The 25,564-nt window shown below is 42.0% G+C and overlaps 1 protein-coding gene across 1 annotated transcript in view; it reads left to right on the plus strand.

The window, feature by feature from the left end:
* The window catches only part of INO80C (INO80 complex subunit C), a 55,423-nt gene that overhangs the window by 16,942 nt on the left and 12,917 nt on the right, over window positions 1-25,564 (plus strand). The window contains exons 2-3 of the mRNA XM_073630781.1: window positions 857-968; window positions 24,367-24,434. Coding sequence (XP_073486882.1) covers window positions 857-968; window positions 24,367-24,434 — 180 coding nt within the window. The remainder of the gene's footprint in view (window positions 1-856; window positions 969-24,366; window positions 24,435-25,564) is intronic.

Below are 25,564 nucleotides of genomic sequence, written 5' to 3' on the forward strand. Positions count from 1 at the left end.
CCCCCCCCCCCCCCCCCCGGTGTCACATTTGGCACTTTTCAGGGGGGAGGAGGGAGCAGATACCTGTCTAATACAGGTATTTGCTCCCACTTCCTGGCATAGATCACTGCGGAGCTTGCGGTGACCTACGCCACTTCCGGCGCCTACGCTCTCCTCCACCTCTTTGTTCTGTGAGACACAACACAGCAGGGACTAGAGAGGACACGCAGCACAACTCGCGCATGCGCAGTAGGGAACCAGGAAGTGAAGCCGCACGGCTTCACTTCCTTATTCCCTTACCAAGGATGGCGGCGGCGGCAGCAGCCGAGAGCCGAAGGATGGATCGGCTTCGGCTGCCGACATCGCGGGCTCCCTGGACAGGTAAGTGTCCATATATTAAAAGTCAGCAGCTGCAGTATTTGTAGCTGCTGACTTTTAATAATTTTTTTTTAGCGAACCTCTGCTTTAAGTTAATGACACCCCAAACTCAGGTCACGAAGGCAGTTCATTTGCCCTCATCCGATTGCATGGTACCATGGTGACTACTGCATGCACTACTTTTGGTGCGGTTTGATTTCAGCCCATGAAATGAATCCATGGGCTGAAATCAAATTTATATCTCATGTTTGTCAGAAAACAGTTTTCTTTTAAAGGAATATGCCATATCTTCAAGTTGATTAGTACCAGGCAGAACTCTAATTCATTAACTATTACCTAGGCTGTGAAAACATAAATGTTGTTTTTATGTGATTTGTTTCTGGTTTGTTGTTCCATTCTTTGTATAACCTGGAATCTGATATGTAATAACAATAGCCCTTTTATGGTCCATAATTAAGCTCAATAGATTTTTAATTTTTTTTTACTTTGTCTTCGGCAGCATTCAGGAATTGGAGGAGCGGCAGCTGGCAAGAAGAACAGGACCTGGAAGAACCTGAAACAGATTCTTGCCTTAGAAAGGGCATTGCCATGGCAACTAAATGATCCGTGCTGTAAGCTGCTTAGCGTGTCTTTATAAATAATAAAATCCAACAAATAACTTTCACTGAAACCATGACGGCTTACATCACTTTCCTGTGTGTTAGGCATTTGATTGTCTTTAGAGTATAAGCTAGATCAGCTTAATATGGAGCAAAAATGGCGCTATCTTGTGTTTTATTTATTTCATGCATTGATTCAGCTTGTAGTCTGCCACTGAGACTCCAGACACACCAAAAGTAAGCCATGGTGCAACTGACTCTTTTTGTAGTATTTTAAAAGGTTAAAATAATGTGTGCAGGAATTGTGGTCTCATTACTTACTGATGTAGCTATATTGACTTTGCAGGAAAGCACAAGTCATGCTATTTAGGTGATTATTAGCTGCATCAAACTGTAAATTATTTAGTATAATTAAAATAATCATTTAGTATAAATAATCCAAAATCATTGTCGTGTTTACTGTCTACAACTCTATTTCTAAAACACTGGCAACACCTAACATCTTTTTTGCTTTTATTTATACAGTATTTGAAAAAAACATATTTAGCACATCTCTTCTCTTCTTTACATTTTGTCATGAGCACTGCCAACACAGACCATATCTGTTTATTCTTGCCAGAAATCTGTTGTGTGCACAAGTTCTGTATCCATTGGGGTTGATTTACTAAAGGCAAATATACTGTGCTCCAGAGCTTAGAAAATTAGGTAATGAGGTAAAGCTTCACTTTACAAAGGATACTCAATCATAGGCAAGGAAAATGGAAAAACAACATTTTTGTTTTCACATAATTGGAGGATGAAAGTAAGCAAAGTTTGGCCTTATTTACTAAGCTCTAGATCAACTTCACTTGCAAAGTACATAGTCTATTTGTCTGTAATAATTCAACCCCACTAGCTTTGCTACACTGAAATATCAGGCAGCGTTACCCCTGCCCAATTCTCCTTTCCATTACTGAACACCTCTTCATTATGTTAGTGAGATGAGGAGAGAGGGAGCTGTGCTATAGACCAGCAGAAGAGAACTAGGCATAGATGACAGCACTACTTGGGATTTGAATGCAGCGGAGGCAATGTGTTGTCGGCTCACTACAGGACGCTAGGAGCACAATGGATTTTTGGCAGAGCAACAGATATTTTTATGTTTTTGCAGGACTTTCAAACTGACAAACTATGGGGAAGTGTGCATGTATTGTAGAGATGTACTGCATATTTTTCCTCAGTCATCTTCCAGAACAGTCTTTTTTAGTGTGGCTCCAACCACATAAAACCGGAAACATAAGGCTCACACACAATAAATGAACAAGCTCAGACTAGCTGTCTCTGTTCTGTGTTTACAGGAACAACATCGGAACATCAATATGGCAAGCCCTTTGTGATAGTTGCAAGGGCATCCATACGCTATTCAGCTCAGTTTCTACCCCAGGAATAGTGGACCTATCTGCTTTTTTTTTTTTTTTTTTTTTTTTTTAATTTAATCATTTCTTTTTATTGCACATATGCCAATGAAATTATAACAATGCAAGGCAAAAGCCAGGTCGGCCCACACAGGGGCTATGTCTGGCAAGAAAGGAGGAGCATAGTTTCAGTCATTCACATTATATTGTACAGCAAAACATGGTATAAAGTGTGTGGTTTATGTAATCCTATTCTCGTGTTCCCGCCCTTCCTCCATACAAAATCAAATCTCTATTGCTAGTTCATTCCTCCATTTCCCTTCACTTTGTTCCAACCCTCCCCTCCACCCCTCCCCACCCCACCTCCCCTCCGTCACAACAGACCTTTCATATTACCTTTGATGGTTCTTGCACCACCTGTACAACTACCGCAGGTTTCCCTCCTATCCAATGTTCTTATTTATCTGATTTTGTTGTCATTAATTTTACAAGCCAACTTCCTATTCCTCCTTCTTCTCCCCCCCCTATGTACTTACTCTCGCTTTCCTTCCCCTCGGGTATCTCAGTCTCGTTCTTCCTCTCTACGTCACCCCCCCCGATCACTACATCTGAAGCCTTTCTACTATCAATTGATGTGGGGCCAGGTCCACATCCCCCAGCCATGAGTGCCATATCTTGTTAAATTTACTCCGATCGCTTCTACGGGCGTACGCCAGTCGTTCTCTAGGGAGAAACGAGTTAACGTAGGCAATCCATTGCTTAACTGTAGGGACAGTTGGAGCCATCCAGTACTTTGCAATAAGTTTCCTGGCGAGATACATCAGTCTAGATAACATGAAGTACTTTCCTCCCGGGTACATCTTTCCATTTATAGCTCCGAGCAGGTATACGGTCGGATTAAGGGGAATGTGGACCCGCGCCACCCTGGAAATATGTTGGGAAACCTCATCCCAGTACCTATGCAGCTTTGGGCATCTCCAAATTAAATGAATAAAGTCCCCTCTGTGTACCTTACACTTGGGGCACAGTGGGGAGTCTCCTCGACCCCATTTATAAAGCTGTACTGATGTCCTATAGGCCCTATGAAGAATGAATAATTGAGACAGTCTTTGGGTTGCGGAGAGTGACACCACTGGAATAGCCTCGAGCGCCATTTCCCATTGTTTTTCATCTATTTCTCCTATGTCCTCTACCCATTTATTTCGGCACTTTAACAGTGTATGAGCCTGGGTTGACTTCAGCAACTCCTTATATATTTTGGATATTAACCCTTTCCTTGTATCTGCCAAAAAGATCTCATTCAAAAGTGAAGCTGCTGGTGTTGTCTGGGAGTGCGTTATTTGTTGTGCCTGTATCGCATGGCGCAATTGGAGGTACTGGAAAAAGCCCCTCGGGTTCAAGTGGAATTCCCTACATAATTGTTCGTATGTCTTCAGCACCTCTCCCTCATATAGTTGTGGGAAGAACTGAATCCCCTTTTCTTGCCATTGTGTGAACCCCTGTAGTCCCTGGATCTCAGAGTATCTACTATTGTGCCAGATCGGCGTAAATGAAAGCACGCCTGTTATCTTTAAGATTTTCCGAACCTCACCCCATACTTTTTTAAAAAGCGTACTTATTGGGTCTACCCCCTTCATACTTGGCAAGTCCATTTCCAGGTGAGAGGCCGCTTCTAGTGTGGGTTCCGTCAAGGTCACCAATTGGTATGTAGGGTCCTCATTGCCCTTTCGACCCCATCCTGCCATTTGTTGAAATTGTGATGCCAAGAAATATAGCCTAGAATTGGGTATTGCAAGCCCTCCTCTATCCTTTTCGTATTGCAATGTTTCTAGGCTAATTCTAGGTGTCTTTTTTTTCCATATCAATTCCCTCATTAGTGTGTCAATTTGCTTAAACCATTTTTTTGGTATCCATGTCGGAGAGTTGTGGAAAACGTATAATTGTTGGGGTGCCCATACCATTTTTATTAGGTTTGCTCGTCCTATAACTGATAGGGGGAGCCTACACCAGCTGTTGCTTTTTTGTTTCTGCCTAGAGAGCAGTGGTTCCAGGTTCAGCCGGAGGTACTCGGCCGGGTTTGGGGACACCATCACTCCCAGGTACTTAAAACTGTCAACTATTGTTATTTGTTCCGTTCCCACTGGTAGTCGGTCCCTCTGCTGGTCTATGGGCATTAGCGTTGATTTTGACCAGTTAATGACAAAGCCTGAGAAGGTGCCATATTCTCTCACTATCTCCATTACTGCCCGCAAGGATGAGGTCATGTCGCCCAAATATATAAGTGCATCGTCTGCATATAAAGATATTTTTTCTTCTCTCTGATGTCTACGGAACCCCACCACCTCCATTGAATTCCGGATCTTTATAGCTAGAGGCTCTATTGCCAGGGCAAACAGTAATGGAGACAATGGGCAACCCTGTCTCGTCCCCCTATGCAATTCAAATGGAGGCGAAAGGTCACCATTAATACGTATTCTGGCTCTAGGTTTAAAATAGAGTATCTCTACCCAAGCTACAAACCTGCTTCCCAACCCGAATCTTTTCAGTGTTTCCATGAGGTAGGGCCACTCCACACTGTCGAACGCTTTTGAGGCGTCGAGAGATAGAATGGCCCTACTCCCCGGATTGTCCACTGGCATCTGAAGGTTCATGTAGAGCCTCCTTATATTATCTGATGTAGATCGGGTAGGTATAAAGCCAGACTGATCACGATGGACCAACCTGCTAATCACTCGAGATAGCCTATTGGCCAGGACACTTGCGAACAGTTTAACATCCGCGTTTAATAGCGAGATTGGACGATATGAGTCTAATAGAAGATTATCCTTCCCAGGCTTTAAAATTACTGTTATTATTGCCTCACGCATACTATCCGGTAGATACCCCAGTTCCTCAGCCTCCCTTATAGCCTGCAATAGTGATGGTAAGAGGTCCTCTCTATAGTGGGAGTATACCTCTGCCGGAATCCCGTCTGGGCCTGGTGATTTATGGCGACCTGGACCTATCTGGCTTGAATAGGTGGGATTGGGAAGAGGAAACCTCTTTTGCATGTCACAGAAGATATCATTCTGCCCTTCGCCTTTATCTCTCTGAGCATTGTCTTTACTACCTTGAGGCTTCCTTCTGGCAGCTAGGTCCACAGGCCAAGTGGTTTTAATTGTAACCCCTAGGAAGATTTAACAGACCTGCTTTTGCCTAGGTTTGGTGTCCAATTAAGAGATATGTTGCAATGCTGCTTTGCTGGATTTGAGCAGCAACTCTGTTGTGCATCTGTTGGCAGTTCCATCCATGTGCCACAAAGGGGATGAGCTATATCTGATAGTTGCAGGTTAGTGGCTGGCCTGTGGGTCTGGGCATGTGCCACATATTCTATTCCATTCCCTTCCGCCCTTCTTCTGGCATCTCTTGACTCCCAGACATCAAAATGCTGGTGACTGAGGGCCAGAGTAGTGAATGGGTTTGCTTCTTAAAGATGCAGGACTTGATTGTGCTAAGTGTTCCTGTCTGCTATTGGCATGGCAAGTTGGAGGTGCAGGTTGCAATACTAGCACCTCAACCTGCAGAGCAGAGTGCCATCCGCTCTGATGTAGGCAAGAGTTTCAGCTTTCTTACTGTTATGTCACACTTGTGGGTGTGCACGGGTGCTGGGGCTATTTAATCTATTTTACCTTTTACTTATGCTCCTCTTTGTTTGCAAGTAGGAAAAGTGACAGCCTAAACAGTGTCTTTTGTGGTAGGGCTCTTTGTGCTGTATTTTAAGCACAATAGACCAAAACCTGGACTAAACTAAAACATAAAATGTGGCTCCTGCAACAGCAACATTTAACGGACAGATTGCTGAGCTAAACCTGTGTGCAAATGCTGCATAGACATACATGTATTTAATAAAAGTTAGTTAAAGAGGTTCTTCACTCTGCAAAAAATCTACTTTTGTAGCTGCTGACTTTTTAATAACACCTGTCCAGGGATCCAGCTCTGTCCTCACTCGGGCTAGCTCTTCACTAGCAATCAACATAGGAAAAAATTCTGGACAGCCGCACTCCGGAAAAGTTTTTGCCTTTTATTCAAAGAATATTATCAAAAATACATGCCACAGCAGAATGGACAAAAAAGCTAGCTTTTTTCTCCATTCTGCTATAGCATGTATTTTTGATAATATTCTTTGAATAAAAGGCAAAAACTTTTCCGGAGTGCGGCTGTCCAGAACTTTTTCCTATGTTTTTTTTTTTTTTCTCAGAAAATGTTTTTTAATTTTAATTTAATACATATACTTCACAAAACAGTTATACATAATATATAATAATACAATTTCTATAAAATTATACAAATTCTCTATTATTATATTCTCAATATCATATCTTATCCCTTGCCCGCCCCAAGCCTTCCCCCCTCCCACCCACACATCTACCTGTCAATCATCACTTTAGGGTTGCTTTATTTTATTTTAATTGCCACTCCCTCATTTGCCGCTGGCTTCCCCCCCAACCTATTCTTTGTTGTGTAGTTATCACCCCTTGGGTCCACTCGCTATCTTACTCCTCCTTCTCCCCTTTCCTTTCCCCTCCTTTTGCTTCTTCCTTTTCCGACTATTTCTTTGCCTGTTCTTTCCTTTCTACGCAATTCCCTCTGCTCTACATCCGGAGCTTTTCCACTACCAGTTGATGGGGGGCCACTTCCGCCTCCCTCAACCAGGGTTGCCATATTTTGTCAAATTTCCCCTTGTCGTTTCTACGGTTGTAGGCCAGTCTTTCTCTTGGAAGGAGGGAATTTACATATGAGATCCATTGCTTCCCAGTGGGCACCGTAGGAGCCATCCAGTATCTTGCGATAAGTTTTCTAGCTAAATACATCAATCTAGTTATCATAAGATACTTTCCTCCAAGGAACCTTTTTTTTGCCTCAATGGCGCCAAGCAAGTAAACCGTCGGATTCAAGGGAATATGGATTTGCGCCAACCCAGAAATGCGTCTGGATACCTCTTCCCAGTACCTATGCAACTTTGGGCATCTCCACATTAGGTGAATAAAGTCCCCCCTGTGCACTCCGCACTTGGGGCACGCAGAAGAATCCCTACCTCCCCACCTGTGGAGTTGCACTGGTGTCCTGTAGGCCCTGTGTAAAATAAATAATTGTGATAACCTTTGTGATGCAGATAACGAGACCACTAGGATGGCTTTGAGTGCCGCTTCCCACTGATTATCGTTTATCTCGCCTACATCCTCTACCTATTTTTTCCGACACTTTAATGATGTATGATCTTGGGTCCTAATCAATAATTCCCTGTATATTTTTGTTATTAGTCCTTTCCTTGTGTCTGCTTTCAAAACTTCATTCAGTATTGGGACTGTTTTTACTCCTAAGGAGTGGGTTGTTTGTTGTGCCTGTAGCGCATGGCGGATTTGAAGATATTGGTAGAAGCCCCTAGGGTGCAAATGGAATTCCCTACATAGTTGTTCATATGACTTTAATACGTCCCCCTCATAGATTTGTGAGAAGAACCAAATCCCCCTTTCCTTCCAGTGTGAGAAACCTCGCAACTCCTGAACCTCAGTATATCTTTTATTATACCATATTGGTGTGAATGGGAGCACGCCGTTATTTTCAATATTTTCCGAGTTTCCCCCAAACCCTTTTAAAAAGAGAACTCATAGGTTCTAATCCCTTCATACTTGGTAGATCCATTTCTAAATGGGTGGCCGCCGCCAATGTGGGTTCCGAGATGGTCACCAATCTACATATAGGGTCCTCATTTCTCACTCTACCCCATCCTGCCATTTGTTGCAACTGTGATGCCAAGAAATATAACCTGGGGTGGGGTATTGACAGCCCTCCTTTATCTTTTTCATATTGCAGTGTTTCCAAGCTAATCTAGGCACCTTTTTTTTCCATATCAATTCTCTCGTTAATGTGTCTATTAGTCTGAACCACTTCTTTGAAATCCATATTGGTGAATTGTGGAGGATATACAATTGCTGTGGGGCCCAGATCATCTTTACTAGATTTGCCCGCCCTACGACTGACAATGGGAGCCTACACCAACTGTTACATTTTTCTTTCTGTCTGGTGAGCAGTGGCCCCAAATTCAGTCGAAGATACTCGGCTGGCTCTGGGGACACCATCACTCCCAAATATTTAGAGCAGTTAACAATAGCAATTTGTTCAGCCCCCTCTGGGAGTCCCTCCCTCGTCTGATCTAATGGCATTATAGTTGATTTCGACCAATTAATTGCAAAGCCCGAAAAGCTGCCAAAGTTTCCCACTATCTCCATCACTGCCCGCAAAGAAGAGGACATATCGCCTAGATATATAAGTGCATCATCTGCATATAAAGATATTTTTTCCTCTCTCTGAAATCTGCGAAACCCCACTACCTCAGGTGAGTTCCGGATCAGTATAGCCAGGGGTTCAATCGCCAAGGCGAACAGTAATGGAGACAGCGGGCAGCCCTGTCTAGTCCCCCTATATAATCCAAATGGGGGGGAGAGGATCCCATTGATGCGCAACCTGGCTCTAGGTTTGGAATACAGTACTCTTACCCAGGATATGAATTTACCTCCCACTCCGAATCTTTCCAGTATTTCCATGAGGTAGGGCCACTCCACACTGTCAAACGCCTTAGTCGCGTCAAGTGACAGAATGGCCCTACCCCCCGGATTGTCCACTGGCATCTGCAAATTCATGTATAACCTCCTTATATTATCAGACGTAGAGCACGTTGCTATAAAGCCAGACTGGTCACAATGAACCAGTTTGCCAATTACCTGAGAAAGCCTCTTAGCCAAAACACTGGCCAGCAACTTAACGTCTGCATTCAATAACGAAATTGGACGGTATGAATCCATTAGAAGTCTATCTTTTCCTGGTTTCAAAAGAACTGTAATTATTGCTTCTTGCATACTATCTGGTAACCTTCCCACTTCCCCAGCCTCCTCTATTGTCTGCAACAATGACGGTAAGAGGACTTCCCTATAATGGGAGTATACCTCTACCGGTATTCCATCTGGGCCTGGTGATTTATGACGCATTGCCCCCTCTAATGCTTCCGTTAATTCAGCCAGTGAAATTGGGGAATTCAGAGTTTCCCTCTCCTCCTCCGTTAACCGCGGAAAAGGACAGGTTTGTAGGAACTGTTCCAAGTCCGATGGTTTATACCTGGTTTTACTAGAGTACAAATCCCTGTAGAACTGCTGAAAACTATTTACTATGTCTGAGCTGAGAGTTAGCTTCTCTCCAGTTTCAGTCCCTATAGCTAGTATATTTGTAGATTCCCATTGCTCTCTAGCTATTAGAGCTAATAGGCGGTCAGTATTTTCCCCCTCTTCGAAATAACTTTGTTGCTGAAAATATCTTCTCTTCTCTGCTGCAGATAGCCATACCGCATTGTGTACTGCCTGCGCCTCTCTCCATAGCTCTTGATTAGATTGTGATGGGTCAATTATTAAGGCCTGCTCCCTTTCTTTCAGTTCTTCCCGTACCCTGGTTTCCCACTCTCTGGATCGGGATTTAACTCCCGCAATTTCTTTGATGAGGTAACCCCTCAAGAATGCTTTGAGTGTATCCCAGACTACCGCTTTACTGGCTGAGCCTCCATTTAATTGTAAAAATTCCCGTAAAACCTCTCCCGTTCTATCTGCCTGTGGAAGCAGAGTCAACCAATATGGGTTCATTTTCCACAGTGGTTGTCTCGAGGTACCAATAATGCCCAGCCGTACCCAAAATGGGGAGTGGTCAGACAGAAGGCGCGGCTCATATGCAGAGTCCTCTACCCACTGAAAAAGTGACTCATTCCCCAGGCCCAAATCAATATGTGAGAAACCATCATGTGTTGCAGAGTAACAGGAGTAACATCTATCCTTGTCATGTCTCTCCCTCCATACATCCCTAAGTCCCAATTCCTCGAGGAGGGCGGCAAAAGCCGTCCTCCCAGAGGTATGTCTCATATTTTTGGATGTCAAAGACATTCTGTCCAGGGAATTATCCAAGATATTATTGTAGTCTCCTACTGCTAACACCGGGACCCCCGGATGCAGAGCCATGAACTGCGATAGGCACCCAAGGGGAACTGCTGAAAAAGGCGGAGGAATGTATATGGAAGCTATTATACCCGTTAGTCCATTAAGCTTACATAGTAGAAAAACAAACTTTCCCTCCTTATCCACTCTCTGTTGCAAGCACTCAAAGGAGATATCCGAGGAGATCACAATACTAACCCCCCTTGAATATGAGGTATGCATAGAATGAAACTGTATCGGGTATCTCCTTGAGCGCAATAAATGTACAGAGTCAGGCCGCATATGTGTTTCTTGCAAACAAATTATCTGGGGTTTCATTTTATCAAAATATTTAAACATTGCACTTCTCTTATCCCTATCCCCCAGCCCCCTTACATTCCATGTCATTAATAAAATACCCTTTTTTTCCCCCCTTTACTCATACATGATAGCTCTCTATTTTCTGCATTCATAGAATCGAAAACAGCTACATAAATAGTAAATCATAACACCGTTGGCCTTCTGGGTTTTAACCATTCCAAGGACCCTGCCAGCATACAATACATTTCTACATAACTTTATTTTTTCCCCCCATTTGTCAGTTGTGTGATACAAAAAATATTTGTGGCAAAACTTATACTTGTGATAACTTCCCTTTCTTAATTGCATAAATCCGCCCCTTCTTGTGCCTACCCTACCCCCCCCTCCCCTCCCTCCTCTCCACCCCACTCCCTCCCAAACCTTCCCACCCTTCTTCTCCCCCCCCTCCCCTCCCGCCCAACTGGGCCTACCCTAGGGGCTTGTATCTTGACCTCCCACCTATATTCACTCCCCAACATACTCCCTCCCATCTTTTCCATACCATACATCTCTGTATCCCCCTATTCTACGGGGACCTACCTCCCCCCTCCCCCCCTCTCCAACCTTTTTTAGTGCCACTCCTGTGCGATGACTTTTGTGTTTGTGAAGGTAAATACTCATATCAGCCCCATTTTAATCTAATTAATATATCAATCTTCCACTATTTTATTACATTCTAATCCCCCTCCTAATCCGTGTTTTACTTGCCAACACTAAACATTTATTTAATTTTTATTTTTTAATTAATTATTATCTGTGATCCCTTTTCTTCCCCTTTCCTTCCCACTACCCCTATATAATAAAAAAAAAAAAAAAAAAAAAAAAGTCTAAATAGTCTCTGATCTCTCATCTTCTGTATTCCGTGCTGTTTTCCCGTTGTCCTTCAACCACTCTTCAACACTCCGTGGGGAATCAAAAAAGTGTATACCATTTATATTAGTCACTCTCAATCGGGCTGGGTATAGCAGTGCATAGTCCATCTTGATTTGCTGTAGCGTATGTTTGATTGGTATGTATGCCGCTCGGCGCTTTTGTAGCTCTGGAGAAAAGTCCTGAAATAATAAAATTTTGGCCCCCTTGTATAGAATCTCTCTCATTTCTCTTGCCTTCCGGAGCAATGATATTTTATCTCCAAAGTTGAACAATTTTATGATTATGGGCCTTGGATATTCTTTTCCCTGACGAAGTCTAGAGGGAATTCGGTGTGCACGCTCAATGCCAAAAAAAGGAGAAAAAGTCGCAGCCCCAAATATTTCTTTGGCCCATTCCTCCAAGAACTCTATGGGGTTAGACCCCTCACTCCGCTCAGGCATGCCAATTATTCTTACGTTGTTTCTTCGATTTCTATTTTCTAATTCGTCCATTTTGGCTGCTTGTTCTTTTATGCGTTTTTTCATCTCAATGACATCCTGTTTGAGTGGAGATAACGTATCTTCTACTGCACTTAATCTTTCTTCTAAAGCCGTTGTTCTTTCCTCCATCTCCTTCAGCTTGCCGCCTATCACTGCGATTTCCTCCTTTATGCCTTTCAATTGGGCATCCACCCCTGCGATTGATTCCTTGCATGCGATTATCGCATATAGGAGGTCCCTCATTGTGGGTTCTTCTGCTCTTCCCCTTTGTTCTCCCTCCATATCTGCCTCTGTTATGTTAGAGAGCTTTCTAGTTGCTCTGTCACCGCTTGATGTATCCACTTTCCCTGCTTCTTGTTCCTTTATATGCAAGGCAGTCGTCGGGCTTGGCACCACCGGCACTGGTCCACTGCTTGAACTTTTCCCAGTCCCTGATGGAACTGTGTGGGTTAGTTGTGTAGATTTAGCTGGTGAAAGAGATGTCCTAGCAAATCGCTCTAGTTGCTGCTGCAGCTTTTGCTTGATTTGTCTGATTTTTTGTAGAGCGTGTGACTTGGGATCCTTCTTGTTGGGGCTGGTTTACTTTCTCCTCAGCAGCTCGTTTCCCCACCATGTTGTTTTCCTCCTTTCTCCTTCTCCTTTAAGGATTAACCAGTTTACACATTGTTTCAAAGCATTGCCCAGTGTTGCATCATCACTTGTTATTTCACCCTGTTAATTCCTGTTGGACTCAAAAAGAACGACAAAACAAACCAAAAAAAAGGGGAAACACTGTCCCTTTTACATATGTCCAGAGTTTACAATGTCGTCCTGCTCAACTGAGCCTGAGATTAAATAATAGGCGGTGAAATACTGCATTTTAAATTGCCACTTTAGTCATAATAGCCAGCTTTTAAACACCATTCCTCTATTTACATTGATTTGTACTATTGCTGTTTGGTTTAGTTGGCCTCCCCAGCTTGCTCCCCTTCTGTCTCACACCCGGGACTAGAATTGCAACTTTCTGAATCGCAGATATAATGTCTTTAACGGCAAGGGTTAAATAAAGAAAGGCAGCAATGGATTCAGCTCAGCCCCAGTTCCAGCTGAAAGTTTCTATTAGTTTCAGCTATACATTCAGGATAAACAAACATATATGGCAGATATGTAGGTTGAAAACAGTAGGAAGAGCTTTCACCTGCATCAGACGTCTTCACACATGATAGTCAATCTCCAACGTTACCTTATGGATTTTATATGTATAGAGTCTTTAATAACAACCGCTAAGCAGTAGATCAGCTCAGAGAAGGTTCCAAGTGAGAGTGCAATAAATTTATATTTATGTTTCTTCTGTTATGGGCTAAGCTTAAATAAGCATATGTGGCAGATATGCGATTCGAGACAAATAGAAAAAACTTTCACCTGCATCAGACGTCTTCACACATGTCTGTTGGTTTTCAGCATTACCTTATGTTCTTAACTACCGCTCACCGCTTCACTCCCCTCAGCCCCAGTTGCTGAGGCCAATTCGTTACTTAGCTGCTGATGTCTCAAATGGGAGCCTTTCACTCTACCCCTCTGGTTCCTCTCACCAAGCGTTCGCTCCGTCCCTCACACCGGCGCTGTTGTTGCTCTTAAAGCCGGTTTTCTCGCCGAGCGCCAGCAGGTCTAGGAGACCAACTTTTTCCTATGTTGATTGCTGTATGCATTGCCAGCACCTGGGCTTCTAAAACTGGAGGAGAGGTTTTCTACTTTCATTTGACCTACCTGGAGCGGTGATATTCCCTCCCCCCTAGCTCTTCACTAGCCTTTCCCGGGCTGGTCATCTTAACTGTGGGCAGCCAGGTGTGTGAATGAGGCTTCACAGCCAGCTGCCCACTGCACATCTGTGAGCCATGCTATGCATTGTGCATGGTCCGGCAGTCTTCTGGGACGTGTCCCATAAGACTGCAGGGAGGTACGTAGGCGGAGAGGAAAACTTCTGCTTGGATCGCCTAGAATGGGTACGGAAGGGAAGTTATGCTTTAAGTCCCCCCGCCCCCGCCCCCCCCGCCACATTTAGTATGACATTTTTTTTGGGGGGGGGGGGGGAGGACTTAAAGCATAACTTTCCTTTTTGAGTGAAGCTCCACTTTAAGCGTGGGACTGATTGCATTGGTAACAGCACCAGGCTAGTATGTTTACCACCTCTTTTGTTGATTATTTAGTATCAGGTCTGGCCTTGTTAAGACCTTTTGAGTTGAAGGGTTATGACTGTTTCTTACCCAAGTGTGGGCTCGGAAAAACTACTCTTATGTACTGCAGTGTATTGGTGAATCGCTGTCTATATACATTGAGTATACATGTAATATTTGGCTATGCAGTATTCTGCTTCTATTCCAGCTAAGATCTTTGGTTATGTTCAGGTCTAGAGGCTGAAGCTGTGCCTCTAGTTGGATACCAGCATGTAGAGATGTATTGGTTCTTGGCAACTAGGTTATACCTATATGTAATAATTTGCATGTGTTTGGTGGCATAAGCCTCATTTACATACTTGTCTGTAAGGCCTCATGCACACTGAATGTTTTTGGACGTTTTTACAGCTGCTGTTTTTGGCATCAGACTTTTTTTTTCTACAGTAAATAAACTCTCCAGCATGTTATCCTATGTGTCCATGCACGCATAGGCTGTTATCAACTGTTTTTGGCTGGGGCATTTTTTGACTGGAAAAAAAACCCCCAAAACTAGTGGGTTCTGAGAGGAGCTTTTCTGCTGTAAAAATGCTCTAACGTCAAACGCCCAAAAAAGCACAAACGCCGATAAACACTCAAAAATGCGTCTCGTCAACATTTTTTAACGTTTTTGATCCATTGTAAAAAAAATAAAGCGTTAAACGCTAACGCTGAAAAACACTAAAAACCGCTATTGCAAAAACATTGCAAAACTCACTGGAAAGCCACTGGTGTTTTTTTAACATTATTTTAACCGCCAGTGTGCATGAGGCCTAAATGTTGGGCCTTTCTTGGATGATTACATCATAAACCATGAGCTTATTCTTTCTGCAGTATAGTCAGTGTCTGTATTATTTGAAAACATAACATTGTAGTCGGTTCACTTATGTATTATTTATTTTGTCTGTATTTACATTATATTGTTTGAGCACGAACATGTACATGGAATAGGTGACATGTGCAGAACCTCTAGCTGCTAGAGTAGACTATCTCTATGCTGACAATCAGGCCTTATATATGGTTTTAACTATGTTGCCTTTGTGTCGCGGATCAGTACTCGTATATGAAATTCACTGTATGTGATATTTCTAATTGTCTACTTTGTGGCAGATGGTTAATTTGCTTGAGTTGCTTAATTATGTGTTAGACTTTTCTACATAAAGTCAGTACTGAGGTGTATGTATGTATATATGTGTGTGTGTGTGTAATAAAAAAAAAAAAATATATATATATATATATATATAAATAATAATAATAATATTATATATATATACCTCAGTACTGACTTTATGTATTCTGCAATATGTTTTGTCTCTACGTATTTCTATACATGCAATTGTGCACGTATGCATGTACTATTTTGATTATATTCATATTTTATTGTTTCATCATGAATGTGTTAATGAAATAAATAGCTCCACGATAAACTGCCTGGCTGCTGAGGCTTGACTAGGTTTTCTTTTATGTTGTAGCTCGGCCTCATATATGAAATTTATGACCTGTTACATAGTAGGTGAGGTTGAAAAAAGACACAAGTCCATCAAGTCCAACCTATGTGTGTGGATTTTTTTTTTGTCAATATTACAGTTTTTAGAATAGATTCTCCCAGCTGAAACCACCGCCCGTGGAAGGGAATTCCACATCCTTGCCGCTCTTACAGTAAAGAACCCTTTACGCAGTTTAAGGTTAAACCTCTTTTCTTCAAATGTTAATGAATGGCTAAGTTTCCTATTAAACTCCCTTCCACAGAAAAGTGTTATCCCTATTGTGGGGCTACCAGTACGTACTTGTAAATTGAAATCATATCTCCTCTCAAGCGTCTCTTCTCCACAGAGATTACGTTCAGTACTCGTAACCTTTCTTCATAACCAATATCCTCTAGTCCCTTTGTTAGTTTTGTTGCCCTTCTCTGTACTCATTCTATTTCCAGCAACTCCTTTCTGAGGACTGGTGCCCAGAACTGAACAGCATACTCTAGGCGCGGCCGTACCAGAGTCTTGTAGAGTGGGAGAATTATCATTTTATCTCTGGAGTTAATCCCCTTTTTAATGCATGCCAATATTCTGTTTGCTTTGCTTACTGCAGCTTGGCATGGCATTGCATGCCATTGCTGAGCCTGTCATCTACTAGGACCCCCAGGTTCTTTTCCATCCTTGATTCCATCCCAGTGGTTTCCCCCCCCAGTGAGTAGATTGCATTCATATTTTTGCCACACAAATGCATTATTTTACATTTTTCCACAATAAACCTCATTTGCCATGTAGTTGCCCACTCCATTAATTTTTCAGATCTTTTTGCAAGGTTTCCACATCCTGCAGAGAAGCCATTGCCCTGCTTAGCTTAGTATCGTTTGCAAATACAGAGATTGAACTGTTTACCCCATCCTTCAGGTCGTTTATGAATAAATTAAATAGGATTGGTCCCAGGACAGAACCCTGGGGGGGCCCCACTTTCCACTCCTGACCATTCCGAGTACTCCCCATTTGTCCCCACCCTCTGAACTCACCCTTGTAGCCAGTTTTCAATCCATGTACTTACCCTATGGTCCATGCCAACTGATCTTACTTTGTACAGTAAAAGTTTATGGGGAGATTTGTCAAATGCTTTTGCAAAATCCAGATACACTGCATCAACGGGCCTTCCTTTATCTAGATGGCAGATCACCTCCTCATAGAAGGTTAATAGATTGGTTTGTCAAGAACTATTCTTCGTGAATCCATGCTGATGACTGCTAATGATACTGTTTTCATTACTAAAATCTTGTATATAGTCTCTTATCCCCTCCAAGACCTTGCATGCTATTGATGTTAGGCTAACTGGTCTGTAATTCACAGGGATGTATTTTGGCTCTTTTTTAAATATTGGTGCTACATTGGTTTTTTGCCAATCAGCTGGTACCATTCCAGTCAGTAGACTGTCAGTAAAAATTAGGAACAATGGTCTGGGAATGACTTGACTGAGTTCCCTAAGTACCCTCAGGTGCAAGCCATCTGGTCCTGGTGACTTATTAGTGTTAGGTTAAATATAGCGCTGTTTTACCGCTGACGCCCCAGTGTGAAAGGGGCCTTATTGCTTAAAAGTAAAAATCCTGTATTTTCTGCTAGAAAATCACCTAGAACCCCCAAACATTATATATATTTTTTTCAGCAGAGACCCTAGGGAATAAAATAGCGGTAAATATTTTATGTCACACGGCATTTGCGCAGCAGTCTTTCAAACGCAATTTTTTTGGAAAAAATACACTAATGAATTAAAAAATAAAACTAAAACAGTAAAGTTAGCCCATTTTTTTCGGCCAAAAGTTTTGATTACCTGTTTTTGTGTATTTAATATTTAAGATATAAATTATACATACAAGTGAACTGATTGGAGGTTTGTTTTGTTTAATAAATGTTTAAATGTAAGATATAAAACGCTGCTACCGTCATTTTAGCGGCACTATTCGGCTGCTAGCGGGGCACTTAACCCAGCTAGCGGCCGATGAAGGGGTTAAATGCGCCAGTGTAGCGCCGCTACCGAATCGCTTTTCAGGTGCTTCGGTAGCGGTGCCCATTCATTTTAATGGGCAGGAGTGGTGGAGGAGCGGTATGCACCGCTCCAAAGATGCTGCTTGCAGGACTTTTTTTTTAACATCCTGCCAGCGCATCACCTCAGTGTTGAAAGCACTCGGGCTTTCACACTGAGACTGCAGGGGAGCCGTTTTGCAGTCACTTTACAGGCGCTATTTTTAGCCCAAAAGCGCATGAAACGCGCCCAGTGTGAAAGGGGTCTATCTGTTAGATTTTATGAGATGAAGGGGGAAAAAAAAAAAAATTGGCCCAAAAAAATCGGCATCATATATCGGCCATCGACCGCCGCGATTTCTAAATATCGGCATCAGCCGAGAAAAACCCATATCGATCGATATGAGACATCCAGGACTTCTGTTTGCTCTTTTAAATTTATTTCCCAAAGGGATGCACTGGCTAATGCCCTTACTTAATATGCTCTTAAAGCAAACCCATCTCTCCTCCGTGTTCTTTGTTCCTAAGATTTTCTCCCAATTTATATCTTCTAGCAAGGTTTTAATTTAGGGAAGTTGGCTCTTTTGAAATTCAGTGTCTTTGTATTCCCCTTATGTTACCTATTTGTGTTATTTATACTGAAGCTAATTGAAGCTGTTTCCTAAATTGCCCCTTATTTCCACATCCATGATCAGGTCTATATAGTTGGTAATAAGTAGGACTAGTAACGCTTTGTTTCTAGTTGGTGCGTCTACCATCTGACCTATGAAATTGTCCTGCAAAACATTTAGGAACTGGCGAGCCTTAGACGAATGTGCGGTTCCTTCCGCCCAGTCTGTCTGGATAACTAAAATCCCCCATTACAATGACACCTTCCATCCTTCCTTACCGCTGATCCAATTTGTGATAGGAGGGCCATTTCCCCCTCCTCCCTCAGGTTAGGAGGCCTCCCAGTATTACTTTCCCCTTAGTTTCATCCCTTTGGAGCTCTACCCATAACAATTCCACCTCCTCCCTAGCTCCTAGTGATGTCATCTCTCACATTCACTTGTACATTATTCTTGATATACAGGCATACCCCCTCCCCCTTTTTTACCCTCCCTATCCCTGCAATAAAGGGAAATACTCTTTAATGGTTACCAGCCAATCATGAGAGCTGTTGAAACAAGTCTTTGAAATTCCCACAAAATCCAAATCCTCCTCATACAACAGTATCTCTAGTTCTCCCATATGGTACGCCAGGCTCCTGGCATTGGTGAACATGCCACATAGTTTAGAACGGTCGCCTACTGTCTTCTTTTTGGGTGTTCCAAGGTTGCAAATAGGACTCATTACTATACTTACCTCAGGTTTATGTGCTTTAGTCAACCTACCACTAATGCCCCCAATACTACCCTCTGGAATATGTTTAGCGCTGACTATCTCTACCTCTGGACCCTCCCATCCCGTCGTCTACTTTAAAAGCCCCTCTAACTTTTTGGTCACCTTCACTCCCAACAGATTTGCACCTTCCTCGTTTAGGTGCAGTCCATACCTTCTATAGAACTGGTGACCGACTGAGAAGTCGGCCCAGTTCTGCAGGAACCCAAACCTCTCCTTACTACACCATCTCCTCAGCCACTTGTTTACTTCCCTAATCTCCCTCTGCCTTTCTGGTGTGGCTCGAGATACCGGTAATATTTCTGAAAATACTACCTTGGAGGTCCTTTTCCTCAATTTAGCTCCTAATTCCCTAAAATCATTCTTTAGGACACTCCATCTGCCTCTGACTTTGTCATTGGTGCCAACATGCACCATGACAGCTGGGTCTTCCCCAGCCCCTCCCAGTAATCTGTCCACCAGATCCGTGATGTGCCGAACCCGAGCGCCTGATAGACCACATATAGTTCGGTGTTTCAGGTCTTTGTCACAGATTGCCCTCTTTGTCCCTCTAAGAATCTGTCTTTCCTTTCCCTTGGCTCTCCCCCCCCCCCCCCCCACTCTCACTGTTATTCTGTACATGTGATATTTTTAATTGCCTTTGAGGCATAGGCCTTTCTTGCCTTTTTTTTAGTAGGCAATACACCTCTATACTGCCCTCATGCATTCCACAATATGCTTTAACCTTTTGTAATAGTTTTTTCTACACCGTATTAGAGTTAGTTTCCTTATGAATATCATTTTGATTATATTCAGGTTGTAGTTGTCCTTGAATATGTTCATGGAAAAGATGGCACAGGGGTTGTTGCTGCTGAGGCTTCACCCAGCAGAGTTAAATCCTTTCACAATCGGGCCCTACCAAATGCACTCACTGTGCCTGAAAGCAGGGTTATAGGACATGGTTCCAGTTACCTAGCACATGACAAATTAAATCTCTTTTCTTCATAAGGAATATAACACATGAAGTAACTTAGGAGTGGGCACTTTTATAGGTTATTCCATTTGATGCAATGATGTAATAGTGCAGTGCATTATACACTACTGTGCAAAAGTTTTAGGCAGGTGTGAAAAAATGCTTTAAATTATGAATGCTTTCAGAAATAGGAGTGTAAATAGTTTATTTTGATCAATTAACAAAATGGAAAGTAAATGAACAGAAGAGAAATCCAAATCAATATTTGGCGTGACCACCCTTTGCTTTCAAAACAGCACCAGTTCTTCTAGGTACACTCGCAAACATTTTTTTGAAGGCACTTGGCAGGTAGGTTGTTCCAAACATCTTGGAAAACAAACCACAGATGGGGGGGGGAATCATCACTTCCAGGACACCTTGTTCTTCTTTAAACTGAATGTTCTTAATTACATTGCTATATGTTTGAGGCCATTGTCCTGCTGCAGAATATATTTGGGGCCAATGGCATGTGCCTCTGATGGTATGGCATGATGAATAAGTATCTGCCTGTACTTCTCAGCATTGAGTACACCATCAATCCTGACAATCTCCAACTCCATTTGCAGAAATGCAACCCCGAACTTGCAAGAAACCTCCACCATGCTTCACTGTTGTCTGCAGACACTCATTATTACACCGCTTCCCAGCCCTTTGGAGAACAAACTGCCTCCTGCTACAGCCAAATATTAAAAATGTTGAATCAGTCAAGAGCGCCTGCTTTCATTTTTCTGCTCCCCTGTTCCTTTGTTTTAATCCATAGTTGAGTCGCTTAGCCTTGTTTCCACGTTGAAGGTATGGCTTTTTGACTGAAATTCTACCATGAAGATCACTTCTGGCCAGAATTCTCTGAACAGTAGATGAGTGTTCCTGGGTCCCACTGGTTTCTGACAGTTCTGTGCTGATAGCACTGCTGGACATCTTCCCATGTCAAAGGGATGTAAGCATATGTCTTTCATCTGATGCATTAAGTTTCCTTGGCCAACCACTGCGTGTACGGTCTCCAACATTGGCCGTTTTGTTGCTGTGCTCAGTCTTGCCATGGTGTATGATCTGTGACATGAAGCTCTCTTCCACAACCTCACCTTAATAGCAGAGTTTGGCTGTTCCTCACCAGGTTTTAAGCCTCTTGCATAGCTGTTTCTGTTTCAGTTAATGTTTTAACCTGTATCAGAAATTGATGATCATTAGCACCTGCTTGGCATAATTGGTTAATCATACAACTGACTCTAATCCTATAAAATCCCTAACTTTGTGCAAGTGTAAGAATTGATGCTGGTTTGAAGCCAAAGGGTAGTTACACTAAATATTGATTTGATTTAGATTTTTATTCTATTTGCTAGGCCTGATTGGATACAGAGTGCGACAAACTGCACCGTAAATGCGCATTTGTTACCCACATTTGGGGAGCTGTTAACATTTAATGCCAATGCAAGCAGCATGTGCATTTGCAGCGCATTTCTGAAACATGCGCCAAAGCACGCATTTTCTGTTCAGGAACGCGCAGATGTGAATGTAGCCTAATTCTTGTCTAAACACACCAGTTTTACTTTTAGGCCCCATTCACACCTAGCTTAGTAGGAGCACACGTTTTTGACTCGTTTTTCCCGTAACATGCATAGGGCAGCCAATTAATTTCAATGGACTGCCCTACACGTGGAAAAGTAGCTCATGGGACATTTTGGGGTGTTGTGGTTTGCATGTTTTTTTACTGTTCTTTTTGCTGCTTTTAACTCACACATTTTGCTGTGTGAAAAAATGAGTTTGCTTTTGCATTTGGGGTGCCATTAACAATTAATGGCACTGAAAGCGTGACTAGTTCATTTTGGGTCTATACAGGTTGCCATTCTCACATCTGTACGATCTTCTTTAGATTTATCAAAATGATATAATAGGAGGACACATCTGTCTATCCAGTCACTCTGTATCCAATCAGGCCAGTCCTTGCACTACATAGTTGATTGTGTATATATAAAGGAGATTGTATAATCAGATTGTATAGTGTGTGGGGAGGGTTACAGACTGCCAAGAGACACACTTTTGTTTTCAATACTACTACCTGCATGTGAGTACAGAGGTGGGTGAGAGCAATCTCCTGGAGGGGAGGGCAGGTGCAGGGTGTGTGCCAATGAGGTCATCTAGTGAATTACTTCCTGTGCCTTTAAAAGTTTTAAATGTACATACCAGGAAGTCATTGACATTTATATGGAACAAGCTGGAGGCTGAGGTATGCCTGTCCTAAAATACATACAAAGCTTTTTCTTTTCTGCAACAGAAGTACATTTAATGGTATATTGGTACACAAGGCAGCTGGAATTTGGCAAAAAACAAAGAAGGTGCCTTTAAAAAATTCAGACCATGGAAAAAATAAAATGTTATTTGTATTCACAGTACCTAAGAGAGCTGCTAAGATTTAAAAAAAACACTGTAGAGAGGTGATCCAGTCCAGATATGTCATTTCAGGGCATACTGTACATACTGTAATCCCCCCCCAATAGTATTAGAGGTAATTTCAGAGTGCTTTGGCCTCTACGTGGATAGAAAACGAATGGTTTCTGTGAACAGCTTTGCAGAGGTGCCGTCTGGCAAATTTTCCTACAGTTGTTCGACACAATCCTATTGCCCTACTCTCCAGTCAAGACTAAAATGACCTATACAATGTTCAAAATTCAGCGGGTTCATCAGGAGATGACCAAAAGCTGCTTAGTGGGTGACCCTGTTGATCCTCTTCCCACCTGACAGCTTTTGATTTGAAAAATTGAAAGCCATCCAGAAAATTGTCAGCTGAACAGACGCTGCTGTCCTGGAAGATGACTGGGGAAAACAGTATTAGTTACATGGTAACTCAGTTTCCAGGAATAGTCCAGGACAGCAAAGAATTCCTTGCAATTATTTTAGCAATTAGGGGTTTAAACTTAATTCACAGTAGGTTCTACTGTTTACCTTTCAGTTCTTTAATATTACTAAAGCAGTGAATCTAAGCAGTGCCTTGAATTTCCTGTTTTAGGTAGATGGAGCCAAGCTGTCACATGCTGTCCTGGCAATGGGTAACTCACATGTTGTGTTTTTTTTTTTTTTTTTTTTTTGTGATCACTGAGTAAGATTGGGAGCTGCTGCTTCCTCTGTCACTCCTCTCCTGATCCTGTTGACAAAGCCTATATGCTGGCTGTTTGCCTTGCAAGGAGGTGTAGTTGATCCAAACAATTTGGCCTGCAGTGAGATTACTATGAAGACCCCTGCAGCTGCAGAGCCAAGGCCTTTTTATGTATATAGTTACATACAGTAGTTTGGTGGAAAAAAGACACCAGTCCATCTAGTTCAACCAATAAAATTTATGTATCTATGTATGTATTAGAGCTGCACGATTCTGGACAAAATGAGAATCACAATTTTTTTGCTTAGAATAAAAAGATCACGATTCTCGCGGCGTAAAATCTTTCACATTATACAAAAAAAATGGGCTAACTTTACTGGTTAGGTTTTTTTTTTTTAAATTAATTAAAGTAATTTTTTCCCAAAAAATTGCATTTGAAAGAACGCTGCGCAAATACAGTGTTACGTAAAATATTGCAACAACCTCCATTTTATTCTCTAGGGTGTCTACTAAAAAAATATACAACGTGTGGGGGTTCTAAGTAATTTTCTAGCAAAAAAAAAGAAAAATATTTTAACTTGAAACCAACAAATGTCAGAAAAAGGTTTAGTGTTTAAGTGGTCAAACTTTTTTCACTTACAAACGAAGTCTATTCCATTGACGAATTGTTACAATGTTTATACTTAAGTTCAACTGATAAAGAATGTTTTGATTCTTGGCAGACTGCCCAGTTTTTCCTCTTCCTTTCTTTTGAGGACTGTGGCTTCAGAAGAGCAGAAAGAATTATTTGCATAGAAAGAATTGTGAAACACTTTAGTCAAGATCGCGATAACGATTCTTGATGATTAATATATAATTATGTATGTGTGTTTATAAATACATAACTGCTGTAGATCCCCATCAGCTCGGGACAGAATGTGAGCTGAGGAAAGAGTAGAAACAGACAGGGAAAACAGGAGCATATGTAGCTCTAGCAACTGTTCTGCACTGTGACTAGACACAGTACAATATGGGTCTTAATTAACAGTCATATTGTACAGCATGACATTATACAAATGCACACAGATGCTTTTAGATTGCGATGTTCTGCTATATGTATGTTGTATGATCATGTTAATGTATCTTTCCATTTTTTTTATTTATTTATTTTTTAAATCAGACTTCAATATTGATGCACCACCTTCGTGCAAACCTGCAAAGAAGTATTCCGATATATCAGGACTTCCTGTGAGTACAAGTTTCTAGTCTTGAAAACAGAGACAAAATATGTTAGGAAGGCACTTTGATGTATTCAGTAATGATAATTATTTTTATTTTGAGTTTGAACTTCGAATTTTTTTTTTTTTTTGTAAAACAACTACATGATTCATACAACCAGTCCATAAACCTTCTTCTTCTTCTTTTTTTTTTTTTTTAATCCTTGTAATGTTACTGACGCTATTATTGATGCTGCCAGTGCTACTGTATAGCATTTGGTTTCTACATAGGGTCGACAACACTGTTGAATTGCAGCAATGTTGCCAGCCCTCCGATCCACATTTCCTAATCCTATACAGCAGTGATGTCATCACAGCAGTGTGTGTAGCCTTGCCGTTTGCTTTATCTCTTTCACTGCTGGGCCCAGCCTCCCACTTTTCATCTCTGGAAACTTGACCGTCTTTACTATTTTTCACTTTTTGGTATTGTTTACTTACAGCTCGTAACGTTAGTAACCTCTCAACTGTCACTGTTTATATTGGGAACTGGTAAGATGGGCTCACAATCATGTAACCACTGTGACCGCCAATCAAAGTGCTTGATCAGGAAGACTAGGAAACCCTTAAAAGTCCTTGAAGCCAACTTCATACCTTTTGCTTTGTGATAATTCGCAATCTGCAGTATAGTGACTGGTGGTGCAATTAGTTTTGAATAGGACCACCACAATGCACTAAAGCTGTGTGAAATAAAGTGTTCAAGCACCGCAAAGATATAAATGGGCTCTGTGAGATGTTGCCTGTTGGGTTGTGTACCTAATGTGCATTGTAGCCAATCTTCTTTTAAATTTCAGCTTATTCAATTCAAGTGTTACTAAACCCACAACTGTAAAATCAGTCTGTATATGCAGTAAAGCATGCTTGTTATACTCACTGTGGAACCTAAGGGGTTAATCCTCCACATTGTGTAAAAAGGCTGTTTGATCTTGGCTTCTCTGATTCCACCACCACCACCACTACCACCACTGACGCCTAATAATTTCCTGATTAAAACAGAGTCTATGGAGTCAGGCCGCGCATGCTGAGTTTGGTGTGTATTGCTAGAGAGAGATTTTTTTTTTTTTTCTTGGGAGGCTGCATGTGATCAACACAGGGCCAATCAGC

Source organism: Aquarana catesbeiana, linkage group LG05 (assembly GCF_042186555.1).
Source record: "Aquarana catesbeiana isolate 2022-GZ linkage group LG05, ASM4218655v1, whole genome shotgun sequence".
NCBI classification, from domain to species: Eukaryota; Metazoa; Chordata; class Amphibia; order Anura; family Ranidae; genus Aquarana; species Aquarana catesbeiana.